The sequence below is a fragment of the Rhagoletis pomonella genome, unplaced genomic scaffold, assembly GCF_013731165.1.
Source record: "Rhagoletis pomonella isolate Grant_MI unplaced genomic scaffold, Rhpom_1.0 Rhpom_scaffold_00029, whole genome shotgun sequence".
NCBI lineage: Eukaryota > Metazoa > Arthropoda > Insecta > Diptera > Tephritidae > Rhagoletis > Rhagoletis pomonella.
Genome location: NW_023458583.1, coordinates 177,591 through 190,933, shown reverse-complemented (window position 1 = coordinate 190,933; position 13,343 = coordinate 177,591). Strand labels below are relative to the sequence as shown.

The 13,343-nt window shown below is 38.9% G+C and overlaps 1 protein-coding gene across 1 annotated transcript in view; it reads left to right on the top strand.

Moving 5' to 3' along the window:
- Positions 1-13,343, top strand: part of LOC118749662 (transcriptional regulator ovo-like) — a 111,483-nt gene that overhangs the window by 94,844 nt on the left and 3,296 nt on the right. Inside the window, exon 2 of the mRNA XM_036484461.1 lies at positions 9,232-11,837. Coding sequence (XP_036340354.1) covers positions 9,232-11,837 — 2,606 coding nt within the window. The remainder of the gene's footprint in view (positions 1-9,231; positions 11,838-13,343) is intronic.

The following is a 13,343-nucleotide window of genomic DNA, read 5'->3' as shown; positions in this document are numbered from 1 at the left end:
ATGTCAGTATTTTTTAATCGAATGACCTTATTCATAAAAAAATAAAATAAGTTTAAAGAGCTTTACAGAGTGGCATTTTCATACAAATTTTCGATTTATATAGCAGTTAAAATGTTCTTTATTTGTTATGAATTTGGGTGTAAATCTTTAAAACATTATTGGGTATGCAGTTTTATAGCCCCAACAAATTTAATGTAATGAAGCGCAAGATTCAAACGGCTTTAATATGAAATTTATGCTTTTATGCGAAAAAGTGCAAAATTGCTATGTGTCTTCAATAGTGACTCGATCCACCAGTCACAAAATACTGTCCCACCCGTCACAAGCTAAAAGTTTTTTTTTTCAAATATAAAAATGCCATAAAAACATAAAATGGACCTTATCATTATACTAACTACATTGGAGAACGCCGCTATGCAATAAATATTTTGATATAAAGTTTGTCTAAAATGGCAATCGAATCCATTCACTCAGAGAGGTGGGTGTTGTCGTTGTATCAGCCGTCACTCTTGGGGAAAGTGAAAATTTTCTGTGTAAATCATATGACTAAGTTTTCTACTTTATTAGTTTCGTGTTAAACTGTTATTTGAATTCAGATGTTAACAGTTTGCAACTTGCAAAATTAAGGGTTAAAAAGAAATTACTTAAAGTTTGAGGAAAAACAAGTTTTAATGTCCCACCCGTCACGTTGGAATTAAAAGCAAAAAAAAAAACAATAGAACCATAAAATTGTATTTACCTAAAAATCCCATAATGAGACGCAAAATCCCACGCGCCCTTTTATGGTGCGAAAATCCCAAATTATGAGCGAAATCCCACGAGTTGGCAAGTAGGTGAGTAGCAAAGCGTCCAGCAAAACATCGATGTTAACATCGATATTTTTGGACGAAAATTCGATGGTTCAGTGCTCTCGCTCGCTCTCAATTTTTTCGTTGTGCAGTGGAAGCAACAACAATTCGTGAGCAGGAATCATATGATCGTCTGCGTAACATCGCCCTTATCATGAGTTTTATAGGGAATTTACGTGAGGCGATTTTTCAGGCGATTTTTAGTTGAATGCAACAATCGCCTGGTGTAAACGGCCTTTCAACTAATCGCTTCCACTGAAGTTGGTCGGCTGCCATGAACGAAAGACACAAGATCACGTAAGAACAAGAGAGTGAAAAAAGTCGATTTTTTTAGCGAGTTCTACGCCATCTTGTTTCACTGGAAAACGAGCGAAAAGTAAACAAAGCAAAGAAAACAACGAAAACCAAAATTAGCCAAAATTATTGTCAGTCACTTTAAACGCACAATTTAGGTAAAATGATGCAACAAAATGCTTTAAAATGTGTTGTCATGTTGAATTAACTCTTCTTTACTTGAATAAAAGTGTAAAATAGTGGTTCTTGTGATGTAAACAAACGCTCAGCTGACGAACCCGCTTTCGCAAACTTTTTTCTCAAAACCAGTTACAAATACAACGTCGCGTTCTTACGTGATCTTGTATTTTTGGTTCATGGTCGGCTGCCTACTTTCGTTCAACTTTTGGTTCAACTAATCGCCTGTGAAAGTTTAATCATGTAAATTCCCTATTATTTTCCCCGAACCGGTTCATTTTTCACTTTTGGTTTCCTAGGCTTTAATATGGGCGGATGGCAAAATTTCAGGTGAATTTTTTTTCAGGTGAAACTCAGGATAAGACAGATTATTTCGTTTAAATGTATTTTTCCCCATTTAGTGAGTTCATTTTTATAATTTCGTCTTCCTCGTGCTAGTAGTATAAAATTAGTGCTTCCAACTCCAATAAGAATGATCCAGACCGTTTCCGTGAGAAATGATCGTGATACTGAGCTCGATAACCCAAATAAATACAACTAATGTGTTTTGGTCACGATGCACTCATTTTGTTTTATTAAAACGAAGTAAAATAAACCTGCCAACTTTTTCCTTGTGCGTTTTGAACAGCTGCTTTTCAAACATATGACTGGAAATTTCTGTTGGCAGAAATTTCGCCAGCAGAAATTTTCAGCTCTCTTGCTTTTTTATGCTCTCTTTTTGGCTCTCTTCTGTGTCAAGAGAGGCTTTTCAGCAAAATCCAGTAAAAATTTTTGATAATTATTCGTTGTGAAACACAGCTTATACCATGATACATATGTTAGAATACAAATAGCCAATGGAGATCGGTCATTGCTCTTCAAGAGCAAAATATATCAAAGCTTATCGGGCAGTTTCTGCAATTCACTTCTGAGTGAATCTCATCCACTGCCAATTTGAGTTCAAAGCGAACTTGGCTCAAATTCACCCGGAAGTGAATTGCAGAACTTGCCGGGTATATCTTGCCATCTATTACCGGCAATTTGAAAGTTTGACAGCTGCCTTTTTATTTGCACGAAAACTTCGTGGCTTCAAAACTATTGATATTTTAATATAAAAGCAAATATTTTTTGTTATGTACTTTGATGTGAAAAAGCATATTTTCTAAATTTTTTAAGCGATGAAATCCGGCAAAATTACTTTTTACTTTTTAAAAGCCATCGTGCATATGCTTACCCCACGTCTCCAGCATCTACAGATTCTGTTAAAAAAGCTCTGTTAAGACAGAAATGACAGGTGGAAACCGCAAATTTCCACTGTTAAACCATATCTGTCTTACCGAATTTCTTACCAACGTCGTCTTAACATCAGATGTGATTTCGTAGTTTGACAACTCAGTCTTAATTTTACCGTTGCTCACATGAGAAAACGGGACAAAGTTAAAACAGATAATTGACAGATGTTTAGACACATTTAGTAGAAAATGGAGACGTGGCGTTATATCAAGATATGAAACGCCCACACCCAAATATTGCCACTGATATGACTTATATCAGCAATAAATTTTATCACAGAGCTTACCGGCCGTCTTCACGTGCTGGAAAATCTCGCCTTCCTGACGACGCATGCGAGAAACCGCACCTGTAGACCGCAAAAAGTACGAAGCATGCTTTTTCTCGCATACCGAGCGGCATGCGAGCTCTCGCTTGCTTTCAACTGTCATTTTTGTTGTTTGACAGCTATGTTCTCATTACGCAGAATTCTTCCGAGTAGCAACATCATTTATTTTGGTGGCAAATACAAATATAGAGGAAGCCATTTTTCATTTGAAAATAGTATACATCTCTTTATGCAGATTTTCTAATTTTCTCAAACTTTTAAGTGCCTGCAAGGCCGTCAAATGCCCAGTCAACAAAACTCTATCTCGCTTGCGAGAGAAAAAAGCAGAACGCAAGCAAGATTTTCAAGCATCGTCATTCACATGCCGGTTATGCTAGGCAATAGCTCTGTTCGCGTACGTACCATCCAGTAAAATCCAGTATAAATTTTACTGGTTTTTACTGGATGGCGTTTTCGTCCGCAAAAACTTGCAAGAAACGGGGAAAGAGAGACAATTGAGAGAGCAAAAATTACAGCTGAGCTTGCAAGTTTTACTGGATAACTTTTCACTAGTAACTCGTAATTGAGTCGGAAAATAACAAATTAATCAGCTGTTCATAAAACTTCCAACTTCTTGCTGCTTTTGCGTCTTCGTATTTGCTTGCATATTTCTCTCAATGAAAATAAATATTGGCTTACTCTACGAAATATGGTTACTGGCAAGTTGCTGGATATCTTTTGCTGGAGAATACGAAAATACAACAACTAACAGTCAACAGTAACGAAACAACGATGGTTTTGTAAGCACTATCGATAGTTTTCTCTCGTACATACATTTAGTCTGTTCCTTTGAACTTCGGACTAAAACCTGTGCAACTGTCAAACTACAATTTTATTCTCTCAAATGAGAGTACAAGGAGAACAGATGCAGAAGTGTACGGGAACGCAAAGAGCACTATTTCCTGTAAAAACGTCAGTTGGTTTGTTTACATGTCATTGGTACAACACCGATTTGGCTGAAATATCACTAAATAATTATTAAAATCTATACATATTCAAATATTTCGTTGTTTACTTCCATCTTTACAAGTTCTTTCCTTTCACCATTTTCTGGTTTTGTTTGCAAATCAGCTGATCGTTTGACACTTTTCATGAACTTACGGAGGAAAAAAGTCCGAACTAAATCCTGTAACTTCTGACTAGGAACAGTTGCTCAGTTTACCTCTCAAAAGTGTTCCCACTTACGGGTTTTTAGTCTGTTCCTTTGAACTTCGGACTAAAACCTGTGGAACTGTCAACCTACAATTTCACTCTCGCAAGTGAGATTAGAAGGAGAACAGATGCAGAAGTTCACGGGAACGCAAAAAGCACTATTTCCTGTAAAAACGTCAGTCGGTTTGTTTACATGTCATTTGTACAACACTGATTTGGCTGAAATATCACTAACTAATTATTAAAATATATGTATACATACTCAAATATTTCGTTGTTTACTTCCATTTTTTTTCAAATATAATGTTCTTTGCTTTCACCACTTTCTGTTTTTGTTTGCAGATGCAAATCAGCTGATCGTTTGACACTTTTCATGAACTTACAGGAAAAAAAACTCCTGTAACTTCTGACTAGGAACAGTTGTTCAGTTTCTCTCTCAAAAGTGTTCCCACCTACAGGTTTCATGTCAATAGGAACGACTTCCCGTAAGTTCTGACTAAATCCTGTAAACCGGACTGCTATTGGAACAGACTAATTATACAGTAAAATACATATTTCAGAGTGCAGATGCTACTTGAAGCTAAAGATCGTTGATAAACTTTTGTTCCTTAAAAAAAAAAATATCGTCATATTTTAGCAATTCTGAGGCTCTATTCTGTAACTGTGAGTTTTCAAGTGTACACTGAAAATTGTGTGCACTCTTTATTTCGCGATTCAGGAAGAGTGAGAATGAATTTTAGCTGTCAAAATTGTGTACACTTCCTCATTTTGCGATTCAGCATGTGTGAGAATGAGTTTTAACTGTCAAAATTGTGTACACTTCTCTTCCGAAAAACTCACTGAATTTTAGTCGGTGAGTTTTTGGTTGTGAGTTTTGCACTCGGTGTACACTACTTTTTCTCACATTTACAGAAGAGAGCACCTGATCTCAGTTTCAATAAAAGTTATGTTTAATTTTTTAGACTGTTTTAATCAAAACTATCGATAGTGTCGACATTTTCGATAGTATCGATACTATCGATGGTTGTGACTATCGAAACTATCGATGGCCACGAGCATCGATAGTTTTCTAGCTCTAACTAACAGCGAACAAATCCGTTGATTTGTTCGTGCACGATGTAATTTTTCGCGAACAAATCAGACGGATTTGAAAATTTTCAAACTCTTCTAATTTGTTCGGCCGTTAAGCTTGGCACACAGTTCAATGCAAAGTTCGCAAAGGCAAAGAATTCCATTTGTACTTTTATGGACGCTCACACACATCTGTCAAAACTTGTCGTTCACATGCGAATTATTTGCGTACGCACACAGTTGAGTTTGAGCTAGAAAAAAGGCATATTATACATTTTAAATTAGCTTTTATTCTATAATTCTGAAAGATATTTTAATGCTCTAGCTTTTGATGTATCAACTATTGCAAAAAGTTAGGTAATATCGAAGATATTGGTCAAAATAAAAAGCTCACGCTTACGCTTGTACTGAACTGTATAGCAGGCTTTATACTGGCGCAGTTCGCGAACATTAACCCATGTCGTCATATCAGTTTATTTTTAACCCATTTCGCCATATCAGGTCATTTTGAACCATTGAAGTGAGCACATCGCGGGATATTGAAAATAAGCGACTTTTAGATTTTTTTTTATTATCGGAGAAGTCGCTATTTCGCAAAGTAAAAGAGGAAAATATAAAGATATGAATAAAAAACAAAAATCGTGGAAGAAACTGATGGAGAAATAGAGGGAAGTTGGCAAAACTGCCACGATAGGAACTGTAAAAAATATCAGGGCATACAAGCCTGCTAAGGCCGCGAATTTCCAATAATTCGGAAAAGTGAGAAATCTGGAGCAGGCTCTGAAGGTGTATATGCGCCCACGTTGTGGTACTTTGAAAATTTATAATTCTTGCGGGGCCAAGAATTTCCGCTCGCGGGCTTTTCGACGATGGAAAATTCTTTGGAAGAATATATTAGAAAATTAAGTGTAGTTTTGCCTTTGTTATATATATATATTTTTTTTTAGTTAACAGTAGTAAACTAACTAACTAGAATTTTAGATTTGGATGTTCACAGTTATTGCATCCTTTGCTATTATTTATACTCCCTTTCGCATTGTTAAGCTGTTTCTTACGCTGTTATACATACGTATGTATGTATGTACATACATATGTATGTAGGAATTTACATATGTACTTGTTTTCGCTTATTTTCAACGCTCTTCATATCCAGATTCTTTGTATACATAAAGCGGAGAAATAAATTCTACCTAACAATGGGCAAACGGAGGACAAACAATGCTCCTGCTCCTCTCTTGTCATCTACAGAATAATAATATTTGGGTTGTTCACACTTACCTGGTTATCAGGTTATCTAGTTAAAAATTAGTATTCTGTTGTGTATGTTATGTTCTAAACTGAATAAAAAATATAACCACATAACCAGATAACCTGATTATCAGCCCAATCGTTCCCACGGGTCTACGAACCGGAACGGCCCAGATTTTTATTTGGCCAAGGACTGTCCCTCCAGCAACACTCCCCAAACACTCTTTGGGGAACTTGTATGCCGCTGCAACAACAACAACATTACCAGCCAAGTGTGAGCAACCCAATTGTTTTTTTTTTTTTATTTAAACACAATTCGTTATGCTTTTTTCTTTTGCTTTTCATGCATAAATAACCAAACGCCCATCATCCGCTTCATCGCTTATGTTTACTCGTCGAAGTTCAAGTGAGATATGATTTGTGCGCAAGAATGACAGAATACAAGATTGCGCCGATCAGAGAGGATTTTTGAGAATAACTTTTGTGTGACGTCACACTGGTGCAATTGCGAGAGAGAAATGCCAAAACGTGAGCAAGAATGGAAGAACAAGAAAAAATGTTGCAAGGAAAATGTAAACAAGATGCACCAGTGTGACGTCATGCAAACGACGGTTCTGTCAAATTCGTTAAGAGAGGAATAGCGGTCCGAGATCGGCGCAACCTTTGCATTCTCTCAATCGTGATTTGTGCGCATGATTCAATAATACAAGGTTCGATAAACTGACAGTTGTCTCTCTCGCACCGCTCCCTTAGCAGTGGCACCGTGTTGCTTCTTTGCAAATTTACATGGAAACAGTGTAGCTTTGGTGTGAAATAAAAGTTTAAGCTTTTGTGCAATATGTTTATTTATATATGCATATGAAGCATATTTAACTGATGAAAACATAAGCAATGTATGTTAACATCAATCTCATAGTAGTCTTATTTTAATTTAAGTCATTTTGCAGTTTTTATACAGCTAAATAGCACATAAATTACGTAATTCACGTAGATATATCAATATTACGTTCAACATTTCGTTTAAAATGCCAGATTTCCTGCAAATACATTAGAATTTACAAAAGGAATTTCACTACTGTAGGCACTTAGCGTACTTTTCTACTACCATTTTCGAACCAAGAGATTTCATTCTTCCCCTTTCTCCGTCCTTCGTAAACGCAACCTTTTGTAAGGGAGTATCAAACCGCAGCTGTCAATAATTATCTAACCTTGTATTATTGAATCATGATTTGTGCGAATATAGTGGCGAAATGCTGTGCGAACAAATCAGACGGATTTCTTCGCTGTTAGTGTCCAGCTTTACGCAGCTGATTGTTCACGACGTCTATTACAATTCATTCATAAACGAGCATGCTCGCTGAAAATCAAAATTTTTTGATTTTTGGCGAGCATGCGCGCAAACCGCCCTACAAACGACGAGCATGTGCGCATGTGCGCGGATATGCTCGTCGTGTGTAGCTACTGTAAGGATCATGAACGAAAAACACATTTTTGTATTTTTGGTTCATGATAAGTGTGCTTTTACACAGTTCAAGTATTGAATTCAATTCTGCTCGGACATGGAAGAGAGGGGGTGAGAAGAAAAGGGACGAGTACACATGCGTCTGTACCGTCAAGTCGTTTCAACTTTCTTGCTTTGCTTTTGGCATTTTCGTTGCTTCCCATTTAAAGAACCAAAGACTTGAATTCAACAGAATTGAAACGTGTAAAAGCAAATAAAAAACACAAAAGAGAATGAGCAAGAATTGCTTTCAAGTACTTGAAACATGTAAATCGGGTGTAAGGATTTTGTTCAGTGTAGTCTATTACAATACAATTCAAATGTACACTGCACTTGTTGGCACAACAGTTCCTTGGTGCCGTTTTCGAATCCGTTTGTTTACAAGTACTGATAACGTGATTTGAGCTATTCGTCGCTCAAAATTCTCAAGAAATGTTTTAACATTTTTAATCAACGCAAAAAGGGTCATTTAAGATTACCTTAGTGATTTGTTAAAATATATTGACGCGACAATGTCACCTACGAGTTTTTTATGTGTTTTTACAAAATGTGAAACTACAAACTCGAGAAGATCATTTGTTTTGACACCTCACAAACCAAATCCTATGTATTCAAGGGATTGGTATCAGGTTGGGATTTTATGTGAGACAGATGCTTTGATTTAAATTAATGTTATGGAAGTGTTAACAGTGAATTTATAAAAATTGACAAGTTATAACGGTTTGCTCTGATAATAGGTGTATACATTTCTTCTTTCATAGACGTTCGATGACAAATGTTAATTAATTGTCAATTTAAATTATTTTTATTAACAATAACCACCTCACATAATCCTCAATTTCGGTCATAATCCATTTTTTAATTTTTCCGTCTGGCAAGTTAAGTTCTCCAATTTGCGCTGACATTAAAACAGTTATGTGGCAACAATTCCCTGCTGTCTAGACGTGGAAACAGTTATTTGAAATTCCAGTTGGTTTTCTGCGCAGTTAACTGAAAAGTTTATAAAATATAGAAATTCGTTCTTAAACAATTTGTTTTAAACCGTTATTGAGTGCGAAAGGTCGTTTAAAATTCGTTAAAGTTACTAAACAACGAAAAAAATACCAAAGAAGAATTTTTCGATAAGCATTACAATTTTCGGCTCCCGTTAATTCTCGGAAAGGACCTAACCTTGCTCCCGTTAATTCTAGGAAAATTTGTACAGTTAGCACTTCACACCAATTTTTAAGAAAGTTATTGTTTTTCGTCAGTTACGCATGTATGTATGTATTTATTAACTGATGTTTATTTTATCTTTTTTCCAGTTGGAGGCACTACCATCAAGCAAAGTGATCGCTTATCGCCAGCAGTTCCAACTTTGGCAGCGGAGGCATCAACCATCAACTCTGCTTCATCTCCACTATCACCCACACCCGTCAAACCTTCCCAACCAGAACCATCTCAAGACATTACTCTCCCAAAGAGCTGTGTATCTCTTCAGGAGAGAGTTGTGAAAGAAACAGAAGACTGTAACGAGGAATCGCCGGTCGATTCCTTCTCCCAACCACCAAAAACTGACGAAGTCAAAGATCAAAAGGAGATCGTTCAACCCAAAGAAGTTTGTGAACCAGAGGTAGAAGTTGGTAAACCACGCTTCATTTCTTCGATTTTAGGTGGCAATAAGCCCTACAGCGGAGGTATTGTACTAACACAGGCACAACGCAAGGAATACCCAGTAGAGGTTGTTAGGCAACGTTTCACACCCACTCCAAGTGAGGATAGCTCTAGTGATTCAGATTCGGATTCGGATGGGTCTAAACTTATTGTAGACGAAAAGCCATTGGTACCCGAAGATAGACCATTGTCGTTACGTTTGCGAAGCACCCCTCCTCCGTTAGAAAAACGTCCTAGTCCTCCGCCTCCGCCTGGACCTGCTGTACGTTGTAGTGTTATACAACGTACTCCAAAACCAGCACCAACGCCACCTCAACGACAGAGCCAACACGAAGTTTTATTACCACCCGGTTCGCTTGAGCACCTCGGTCCTGAACAGCAAGAGCCGATTGACTACCACGTTCCGAAACGACGGACAGCTTCATTCGACAGCGACGAAGAGCAAGTTGATTCGTTGAATGCAAAGCGTTTAGAACGCGAACGTAAATTACGTGAAGCTCGTCGACGTAGTGCAATATTGGCAGCGCGTGCTGTGCTCGCCCAAGCTCGTCTCAATCCTCGTCTCGTACGTAGCCTCCCGGGTATTTTAGCTGCAGCTGCAGGTCACGGCCGCACATCATCAACTGGTGCCGGACAAGGTTTCCAGGGTTCCAGCGGATTTGGTGGTAACGGCTCAGGCAGTGGCAACAACCAGAGTCCGAGTGGAGGTGCAGGTTCACCTACGGGCTTTGGAGGTACACTAGGCGGTAGTGGCAGCGGCGGCACTGGTGGTGGAATGGGCGGCGGACGTGACGGCCGCAACAACTACGGTCCAAACTCTCCACCTTCAGGTGCTCTTCCTCCTTTCTACGAGAGCTTGAAAAGCGGAAACACAATGAACTCATCATCATCCTCTGCAAATTTCAATGAAAATTCAAATTTCCTTATTCAAAATGCTGCGGCTGCGGCATACTTAATGTCAGCTGCTGGTGGAAATAGCAGTGGTCAACAGCAGGCTAACAGCTTCATCGACTGTGCATCGGGAAATGGAAATAGCAACGGTGTTAGTGGTGTCGGTAGTGGTTTAAATGACAGCAGTAGTGGTGGTTTGGAAATTACCACATTTGCCAATGGCCAGGGTAACACAAATTATTCTGCGCATGCGCATAATAACAAATTTAATAACTCTTCTCCTTCTACTCAACATCATCATCATCAACACCATCACCATCATGGACATCCGCATTATGGAAACAATCCATCAGCGTACGGCATAATACTCAAGGATGAGCCCGATATAGAGTATGACGAAGCCAAGATCGACATCGGAGCTTTTGCACAAAACATCATTCAAGCCACAATGGGGAATTCCGGAAATTTCAACGCAGCCGCTTACGAAGATGCTATTATGTCCGACCTGGCCAATTCGCAGGGCCCCAATGGCTCAGTGGATCCTTTGCAATTTACAGCTACTCTCATGCTCAGCTCGCAGACAGACCATTTGCTGGAACAACTCTCTGATGCAGTTGACCTCAGTTCGTTTTTGCAGCGCGAATGTGTGGATGATGAGAACTCGACAAGCCCTAGGCAAGATTTCGAGCTAGTCTCAACGCCATCGCTTACCCCTGACTCTGTATCCATAACACCTGTGGACACCAACAATACAAGTCACCTAGATAATTTTCACGAAACTCTCATTCAACAAATAACCAGCAACATATCTCGCAATCATATCGGTAGCAGCCAAAACGGAAATATGCAGCCGTATCCATTTGAACGTCAGCAACATATGAATGGTAATCAGCACCATATGAACAACGACCCTCTTGGAATGAACCACCAACAGCAACAGCCACCACCTTCGTATCAACATGCAACGCGTGATTTAATGCAGATGCAGCAACAACAACATCATGCACAACAGCATCCTTATCATCAACAGCATCAGCAGACTTCTATGATGCAGCACGGTGGTCCAATGTTGCTGGCACAGCAACCACAGCAGCCACAGCAACATACGTATCAGCAGCATGGTCATTCGTATGGCTCAGCGCAGCATCATCATCAGCAACATCACATTGCTCCGCCTCATCATATGCAGCATCACCATCATCACAACAGCGATAACAGCAATTTATCGCTGCCATCGCCAAATGCGGCCCACCTATCGGCACATCATGGAATGTCGTCGGCAGCGAGTAATTCGTCGGGCGCTTCAACCTCTGGTTTGCTAGATGCCAGCGCTGCCATGCTGGACACAAAGCCCCTGATACAAAGCGTAAGTCCAACTCATTCGACCGGCAGTTCCAATGCAAGTTCTTGTGGTACGGGTTCTAGAAAGTTGAGTACAAGTTCCTCTTGTGGGTCTGCGTCGATGGTGGCTACAGCGTCGTTGCGAAGTGTTGCTGCCGCAGCGGCAGCAACCGCTGCTGGCATATTGCCACCATCACCCACTATCGCAATGCTGCACGAAAGCAAAGTGCTACAGCAGAGGGTAAGCATCAAAATTAAGGCCAAGGCAGAATCAACATAACACTGTTTTACAAGATTTTTTTGATTGTTTTCGTTTTGTTTGAGTTTTGTTTGAATGCTCAGTGGCAGTATTAGGTTTATTAGTGAGCTGCATATTTGGCAGTAAGGGATTAGACGAAAAATACGTATTTACGTTGATTTAGAAATATTTATAACTTGACAGGAGGTGCTGGAGAATGTCCAAAACAAAAAGTACCTCTTCGCGAGTTTGTATACGTACCTTTGCTCCGAAATGTAAAATGTAAATATTTATGTTTTTTAAGGAACTGTACATAGTTAAATACAAGGAATTAAGTACATATTAATGGTAGGGATTAAATTTGTTATGTTAGATATTAGTTTAGGTATGCACTGCGATCAGGAGATCTATTGTGCCCACTTCCTAATTACAACACCTCACTCAGTCCTAGTTCCCGTAGGAACTCCAAAAGATTCTTTGGTGACATTAAGTGTATGTGTTCCGGCTGCGGACATAATGACCCGAGATATTTCTCCCGTCTTCTCGCCAGGGCGCACAGTGTCTCGACTAATTGGAGGTAGGTGGAAATAATAGTTAACCTGCCACGATTTCGCTGAAACTACATAACTACACAAGTGCTCTAACTTCACTTAGGAATAGGTAATTATGAAATTTGGAAAAGATGTGATAATTGCCACGCCCTCCACTCTTGGGGGCGGAAACATTAATTTTGATCCTAGATTTACTAGAAAAACCTACATATAAAAAATGACAGGGATTGGATCACCATAACGTCCAAAATTCGGAAAAATTATGGGCCCAGTCATTAAATGTGATGGGATTTTGGTTAATTTTTAACCGACTTCCAAAAAAGGACGCACTAAGCGTCGGAATATATATTTGGACCACATAAACCGACCACTTAAAGAATTGATTACAGTGGAAAAAGAAACACTTGCTGTAATGGGTTCAGCGCCAAATGCAGCTAATCTGATTAGTCGGTATTGCGCCGATTCCAGTATTTTTTTTTTAATGTAACGTTCTTAGGGAGAAGGGTTGAGTAAATGATGTGAAATTTTGAATTTTACTTTTCCCTCTTTTAGTCCAATCGGTTTTTTTAATCAAATGTCCAGACGACTTTGTTCTATATTCTATTCTATTTGTTCTATGTTCATATAGTCTAAACACTGTGCGTCGTCGCATTCGAGAAGTAGATGCTCAGAAGTCTCTGCTGCGCTATCACAGAACCGGCACACATTGATGGACCAGATCCCAAGTTTATGTAGGTAACTT